Genomic DNA, 7,776 nt, shown 5'->3' on the forward strand with positions numbered 1-7,776 from the left:
TAATTTATCTGCCATTACTAAAATTGGACATGATATACATTATGTGTTGTCCTTGCAGTAGTAATCACTAAGTACCAATGCGAGCACGTGTGTCATAGCACTTGCCTAATTCTTGATTAGTGAGGTCCTAACTCCCCACTTCACCTTTCTGCACAGCAAAATGAGCATGTCTTTGTCAACTGACAATAGAATTGAAGATCTGGTGGTACAAACTTGAGTAGCTAGTAAAAATTTAATCTTTAGGACCCTCTATATGGATTTTCTAGTTTGAAACCAAGCATTCCTTCACCATTATTTTTTATCTTTACTCAGTATATTACATCCACCAGCCCAACAAGTTTATTTTGTGTTTTTTTCCCTGTGTATATATAGTACAAAAGGGTGTTTGAGTTTCATGACTGTTGCCAAATATGAGTATTTTTGACTTCTTGATCACCATATCCTTTATTAACACAGGTGAGAAGGTAGCACAGGTATGAAACTAACTTTATCACAAATATTCTTTGTGGGTTTTTTCTAAAGTTTTCAAAATACAACTTTCAGTTTGTTAGCTAAGGTAGTTTCAATAGCTCTCTCTTCCAAGCTCTTAGTGTCTTCTTAGATACAGCTGTGTTTTTTTTCAGTCTCACAAGTGATGAGTTTCTCAAAAGGTAATGAGTACCAGGTACCACTCTGCACAGAGTGAAGCCAAGATATTCACCCCAAACCTTGTGTTTCTCTTGTATCTTCAGATAGCAGAGTTTCTCTTGTACCTGCAGTGTTAGATTGTGCTCCCTGTATCTTCTCCTGTATGTCACAATTAATGCATCTGCTTTGTAATCGGTGTGCTTATGTACGTCAATACACTGTATCTGTTTCACTTGTTGTGTACATTGTGCTAGGGCTGAAATGGTTGTTCCAGTGTGTGGTATGAAGTTCTGTAGCTACCAGGCAAGCTCCTCAGGGGCAGGAGGAGCAGTTATCTTCCCAGCTGGCTGAAGAGTTGTGATTGTAGTTCTGTTCCAGGCTGCTGGCTGACCTTGATAACATCCAGTCCTGTGAACAGAAAAATGTTGACCTTCACCAACATTTTGCTTTCATCTTCTTCAACTGTTCGGAGGAGAAGCTGGGTCTTAAAGCTTTGAAGGGCATATGCATCTTGTCACTGTCCAATTTGCTTGTAGCTTACACCAGCTCTGGAACAAGAATACCCATCGCTCTACAAACACTCCCTTATAGCTAAAATATTTATAACTGATAGTCTATTTTTTATATGCTTTTTGATGCAATTTATTCTGCTTTTATTTTCCTCCTGTCTTGTCAAAGTATTCTTTCTGAGAATGGGTGTCTTCAAGGCTGAGTTCTTCTACCAGGAACAAAGAATTTGAGATTAATTTAGACAGTAATTCATTTTGAGAGGATTGCTCTTTAATGTCCAAAGTCTACTGCCACCGTTATCCAAAGTGAATTCAATTTACAATCCTAGTTGTCTTTCTACTAATGCAAATACATGAATGCAGGCAAGGAGGAAGGTCACTGCAGCAGTTATTCATACTTTGGAGAAAGGTATCTGTTTGTGTAGGTTTCTTGGCAGTGGATTTCTTACTTCTCTGCTTTATATCTAAACCAGCTAAATAGAGGCTGGATGTCATCACTCATGTTGTGACTGCTGGAAGGGCTTGCATGATACTTATCACAAACACTGTATACAGCCATCTTCTGTTAACCCCGTTCTTAGTGCACAGGTGCCCATAATCACAAAACCACAACCGAGCCTATTTGGGAATTTTAGCAAATGATATCAAATACTAAAGTGATAAAGAAATTACCCGTGTGCGCCCTTTGGCAGTCCTCTACTAGCCAGTGTGAGTCACTTCCCTGCTTGTCGTGCATTTTCCTGTTTACTGTGTGACTAGAGGGAGGATTTCAGAGCTGTCAAGACAGCTTTATTCATTAGCATTAATGTTCTAAAAATAGATACCTTGTCCTCATAACTGTGTATGTATGAAACCGTAGTAGATTCTATTAATGCTGCGTCTCAGAATTGACTTGAAAAATTGGGATAATTTATGGTCCCTGAGAGGTGAGGGAGAGAAATGTCTGACTGAAGGTTAAAAATCCAGCAATCCATTTCATTGTGTTGGACAAGCTGAAGTTAACTTTCTCCTGCCAAAACTGGTAGCAGGTGCTGCTTGTTTTTTTCAGGAAGAAGCTGGGTATTTTATTTGTTAAACTGGTAATCTGTGTTTTCTGTTCTTTCAGAAGGACTGCAATTTCTAATAAAATAGCTTCAGTGGAGAATACTAATTTAATACCAAATATTGATTTTTGCAAACGAAAAGAGAAAGTGTTTTTATTTCTGTCACTGTAGTAATTTCCAGTTAAGAATTCTAAAACAGAGCTAATGATCTCTGGGTCTGTAATGATAAGTAGAATGAAACACTTGAAGAATCAGGTGACAGTGGATGTGTTTGAGGAGAAAAAGGAAAGAGAGTCTATCTGCAAAGAGCAGCATCTGGAGAATCACAGCAAAAGTTCTGTAACACCTTGACAGAGGGTAGTTTTAACTGTTTTGGCAAACAATAGGTGGTGAAGGAAAAAAGAACTCCTGCAGGGCTGGAAGGAGTATAAATTGAATTGGAACACTGTCAGGGACATCACTGTTTAAACAGGCTTTGCTATGTTAGACAAGTGGCCATCTGCCCCCCGTAACATCTTTGCAGACTCACACTTCACCTATCGTCCCAAAAGAGCCACTCCCTGAACAATTAGTTGTCATCTATTTGGTTGAATTTAATTAAGATTGTTGATAGATTTCCAGGCACCTCCTAAGAAGTTGCATTAATCAGAAACATTCAGGAAGGTACCCTCCTTCGTTCTGCCCAGAGACCTCTACTGACAAGTCAAAATTAATCAGAGACAAAATCCTTTTAGTGATAGGACCAGCTGAGCCAAAGTCTGTGTCAAGTTTTAACAGAGTGCACTTCTCTTATGATTCAGTGTCTCTAAGCTGGCAGTGAGAGATACGTGGCCTTGCAGATGGATTAGGAAGAGTGGAGAGGAGTGGAACTGCAGGGTTTGTTCTGGAGCCCTGATGGGTCTGGCATCTTAATTTGTATTCTATGTGCTCTTCCTGCAGAAAAGACTCATCTAATGCTGAAGCAGCTCAGCTAAAGATGATTTGGGGGATCTTGGAATGGATCAAAACAGACCACGATGTTTAGAAACATCTCTGAACAAGTAAGGAGACATCAGGTAATTTGTCGTAGAATGGACTGAAATTGAATAGGTCTGAAAATTAGGGATTAGGGATGGCAGCTCAGATCTACTTAGGTAAACAGAATAATTCAGGGAGGCTGATACGGTTAAGATAGCTCAGGATAAGGTAGGCTAGCACTGTAATGTTAGGACAGGGACCTAAGAAATTGCCTCTGACTTTGTGCTCATGAATGCACTAAGTGCTTCTACCATCCAAGCACAGTGTCCAGCAGAGGGGAGTAAGTCTGAACTGATTCTAATGTTCACAAAATGGTTAACTGTACTGCTAGTTAAAGTGGGAATGTCTTTTAAGGCATCTCCAATTAAACTGATATTCCCTAGGATAGCTAACATTGAGGTTAAGGAGATCAGGGTCAGACAGCTGAGAATAAATAGCCAGAGGCAAGAGCATTGTGAGGTTGTATGGGAGGAATTAGGGCACTCAGGATAAAGTTGGGTGAGTATGTTAGAATTTACTTGAGAAAAGCTGGATCCAAGCAGTTCAGAAAGACATTGTCGATTCTATTCATTTCTTCCAGCACATCTGATTTGTAATTGTCTTTTGGAAAGTACCTGGAAGTTTTAGATGGTCTCAAGAAAGAGAAAGATCCATGGTATAATTTCTTATCTCTTAAGAAGATATTTAATACAGGAATCTCATTTTAAGGATGAATCTTACTGCAGCATTTTTAGCATTGAACATAATTACAGCGTAGCATTTATTGCAGCATTGTAACTGGCTGTTGTTCCATTTGTGATAGGTTTCTTTTCCAGTTCTAGTGGTGATAGTTCATCTCTGTGGCTGATTTTGGTTTTGACACTGAACACAGCTGAAATGCAGGGTAGGATTTAACTTTTAATGGTATTCCTTTAAAAAAGAAGTTAGAAGCGCAGTTTGGATTTCATGTGCTCTTTATCGATGTGTGTTCAGAATTCATAGTGAGACGTCTGTGGGGTTCGTTGAGGGAACTGGGCTTCTGACTTCCCCTGAAAAATCAGAACTTCTGCCCCATCCTTTTGTACAAAACACAGGCTACAGGCAGACTCAGCTATTGAGTAACAAACCTATTCTGTAGTTGCACATTCTCCATTAAAACAAAAGCTTGTTCCTTGCTTCTGATATGTTGAGTAGTGTGTGTAGACGCCATCACGTACATTATTCTGTCTGCTTGGGAATTTCATAGGCTGATGCTCCAATCTGGGGCTGAATGCCAAGAGAAAAAAAATAGTTTATAATGCAGAGAGCAATAGCTGGGGCAGGAAAGTATTAAAATTCTCCTTGTGTAGCTTGCCTTTCTCTTCTGCAGCCCCCCCTCCATTTTTCTTGGAATTGTTTAAGAGAGATTAGCTTTTGAAGGTGAAGGTACCTGAAGGTGCTGCCACCATTAGCTAATGTAATTTGTAAAAAGCAAGTGTGATTTACAATGACTGCAGTTCAGTTTCTCAGCTGGCTTAGTAATTGCAGCAGTCAAATGCGGCAGAGAAAAATGGCAATCGGAGATGTAGGCAGGAGAGGCAAAAACACGAGCAGCTGAACCTCGCAGGGGCTGCTGTTCTAAAGTGTCACCTGTGCGTGTTGAACTGCAGTGTTGGGCTGTGAGCCCGCAGGCACATTCGGAGGCATCTGCCTGTAGTTCTCTGCCACACGAGCTAGGGAGATGGCTGTTTTCTGTCCCACCAAAAAGCATGGAAGCAGAGAAACACCCCTTAGCGAATTGCTTCAGAACTGACAGTCAGACTGCATCAAAGGAGATGGGGTTCTATTTTTCCTAAAAGAGGACCATAAGAAATCTTTTATTTACTTGAATGTGTTTTCTCCTATTTTTAAATTGGTCTGTAAGAAAATATTGGCTTAAAAATAACACAATTATGGTCAGATAAGCCAGAATATATTCAATATATATATACATATACGTGTATATATATATATATATATATATATATGTATGTATGTATGTATATATATACAGCTGCAGCAAAATCTGTTAATGGCGCAGAGAACTTTCTGGCGTTGGTGTGGTTCCGTTTAAACCAAGATAACGAGAAGCCCAGTGTCTCCATCTCCCTGAGTAGGTCAAAGACTGCTCGAGTTTTTGTGTGAAATATTAAGTTTCACAGACTGAGAAGCAGAATGGTGCTGCGAGGCGGAGGTTGCAGCTCAGCCGACCAGCTGTAGGGCGGCGCGCTCCCGCTGGGCTCTGCCGTGCTCGCGGGCGGGTCACGTGAGCGGCGCCCAGGCCGGCTCGCCCTACGGCCTGTCGCAAAGAGCATGGCGGCGCCCGTTTACCCGGCCTGGGTGAGCCGATGGATCTCCGGGCAGTGGCGGCAGAGGAAGCGGCCGCCGGCCATCCGCCCCACCCGGCCGCTGGTGCTGGCCAACAAGGTGGCGAACCGCCGAGAGCTGGCGGGAGGTGAGTTGCCGGCACCGGGCCGTCGGTCGGGATGGCAGCGTCCCGAGGCTCCGTGAGGTTGAGCCCTGGCGGTGGACTTTCCCGCCTCGCCCCTCAGAGCTGCCGCGTCGCCCCGTGGGGTCTGGCGCTGCGGAGTGGCCGTGGCGGTGACGGCAAGGACAAGTGCGTGCTCGGAAGAACCTTGTGTTCTGAACGGAGCTCCTGGGGACCTCCTGAATTTTGCTATACAACAAGGAGGTGTTTGCTGAGTACACGGAAAATGTGGAGGGAAAAAACAAAAACAAACACACAGCGAAAGAAAACGTCTGCAGTAATTGGTTAGCAGCACCTTTGCACGTGTGATGAGACCAGAGGCATCCAGCAGGCAAGGGGACCTAATTTGTGCTGTGTAATTAGTGTGTGAGTTCTTCTAAAAAGCGCATTTTCCCGTACTTCAGCCCTAAATCTATATTTTATGATAATCTTTGTGTAAATTCTTAAGGTAAATGCTATATCAAAATGTAACAACCAGATGGCTCTGATGGGGTAAAGCCTTCTGGTAGGAGTTTTCTTCTCTAAACCAGGCAGTGACGATGTCCTCCTCTCTGTTGTTCCTTCTCACGTGCCTCTGTACCATCTTAAAATTCTGTTGGGAACTCTGTGTGCTGTGGAGGCTGTTGGCATGAAATCTCAGATACTTCAGCTTTTATAGTCGTGTCTTTCCCTTCTAGAGGCAACCTGTCTTACAGAGATGTCAGTAATGATGGCCTGCTGGAAACAGAATGACTTCAATGATAAAGCTTGTGCTGAGGAGATCCAGACGTTCTATGACTGCGTGGCAAAGGCAGAAGTAATGATAACCTCTTTTGTGTTCTTAAAGTCCAATAGTAGGGAAGGCGGAGAAACCTTCAGTCATTTTCTTTGTGCCAACATAACAGTGTTCTGAGAACAATTTGATTTGTGCGTTGAGAAATTCAGGGTGATGTACATCAGGTACACAGTCCCTTCTGTTTGTATTTAGGATTTCAGTAAAGAAATGTGGGAAGGGACCAGGTGTCTTGTATGTTATAATTAGACCTGAACCAGTAATCACATGTAGTGCTTTTGGTGTTCACATTCTAAAAGTAGAGCTTTGTTGCTGTTAGTCAGTTCTAACCTAGGCCATTTCTCTTAATTTGCTCCAGTTTTTAATCTCTAAGTTTCAGCAGCGGTAGACATGCTCTTCTCCATACGTCATGAAAGTTCTGAATGAAGGAGAGTACAATTTAGAGCTGTGACATAAAGCTGTGATTTATTTACTGAAGCCATATTGAGTTTTCACCTCATGCAATAAGTTTGAAATGAAGTCAGTTTCAAAAACTGTCTAAAGGTAGGTACATGTACTGAACTTGTCCTTGAACTGTTGGCAGATTTTCAGTCTTTTTAGTAATAGTATCGTCATTTAATAAAGTATCTTTTTACTGTTGCGTTTGACAGCATAAATGAGAAACTGTCCATGCTTTATTTGGTAGATTACAATGAAAGCAATTTAAAAAAAGAACATAAAAACGAAACAAATTTGTATTATATTTGTTGAAAGGCTTATAATATTGCTAAGTGAAAATGTGGACAGATCATCCTCACATGTCTGTCTCATTGATTTCACCATTTGAAGAAGCCTAGCGAAGTTCTTAGAAGCCTTGCGACTATTTAGCCAACTGCTATTATGAATGTTGCTTGAAGAAACAGCATTCTTTTCAGATCAGCATTTCAGTAGAATTATTATTAGTCTTTACAGAGCCAATTCAACAAAAAAACAGGTAATATTCTTAGTTTTCTTTTTCTGTTTCAGAAGGAGCGCAAGGAAAAAAAGGACGAGTACGCTCTGTCACTCAAGGGAAACATGCCTTCAAGCAAAGTGAACAGCCTGCTGAGGAGGTTTCCTAATATTACACGTTATGTGTAATGTGCTTTGCTACAGGGACTGTGGACAAGCAGTTAAAGTTGGCGTTTTTGGAAAATAAATGAAAAAAGGGTTTTATGAATGTTTAATGTCTAATGATGTCTGTCTGTAAACACTGCTGGGTGGATTACGACTTCATATTTTATTTCCAGAGTGGAAAAAAAAAAATCCATCTTGATTGTTGGCTGAGTTTGTTCATGAGGTTCT

The 7,776-nt window shown here is 41.3% G+C and overlaps 1 protein-coding gene across 1 annotated transcript; it reads left to right on the plus strand.

Annotated features, from left to right (window-relative positions):
- The first annotated feature begins 5,475 nt into the window (after positions 1-5,475).
- On the plus strand, positions 5,476-7,651 carry CHCHD1 (coiled-coil-helix-coiled-coil-helix domain containing 1). The gene is made up of 3 exons (XM_042817932.1): positions 5,476-5,648; positions 6,359-6,477; positions 7,459-7,651. The coding sequence occupies exons 1-3, from the start codon at positions 5,507-5,509 to the stop codon at positions 7,570-7,572; spliced, it is 375 nt and encodes a 124-aa protein (XP_042673866.1). The 5' UTR covers positions 5,476-5,506; the 3' UTR covers positions 7,573-7,651.
- The last annotated feature ends 125 nt before the right edge of the window (positions 7,652-7,776 follow it).

Source organism: Centrocercus urophasianus, unplaced genomic scaffold (genome assembly GCF_019232065.1).
Source record: "Centrocercus urophasianus isolate 14NV4802_14NV808 unplaced genomic scaffold, USGS_Curo_1.0 seq_17, whole genome shotgun sequence".
NCBI lineage: Eukaryota > Metazoa > Chordata > Aves > Galliformes > Phasianidae > Centrocercus > Centrocercus urophasianus.

What these genes read in the sequence shown, in the direction of transcription:
- CHCHD1 (XM_042817932.1), top strand. Translation starts at nt 5,507, where the DNA reads ATGGCGGCGCCCGTTTACCCGGCCTGGGTGAGCCGATGGATCTCCGGG. An exon ending in CCGCCGAGAGCTGGCGGGAG is followed by an intron (nt 5,649 to 6,358) that starts GTGAGTTGCCGG and finishes TTTCCCTTCTAG; the next exon opens with AGGCAACCTGTCTTACAGAG. An exon ending in ACTGCGTGGCAAAGGCAGAA is followed by an intron (nt 6,478 to 7,458) that starts GTAATGATAACC and finishes TTTCTGTTTCAG; the next exon opens with AAGGAGCGCAAGGAAAAAAA.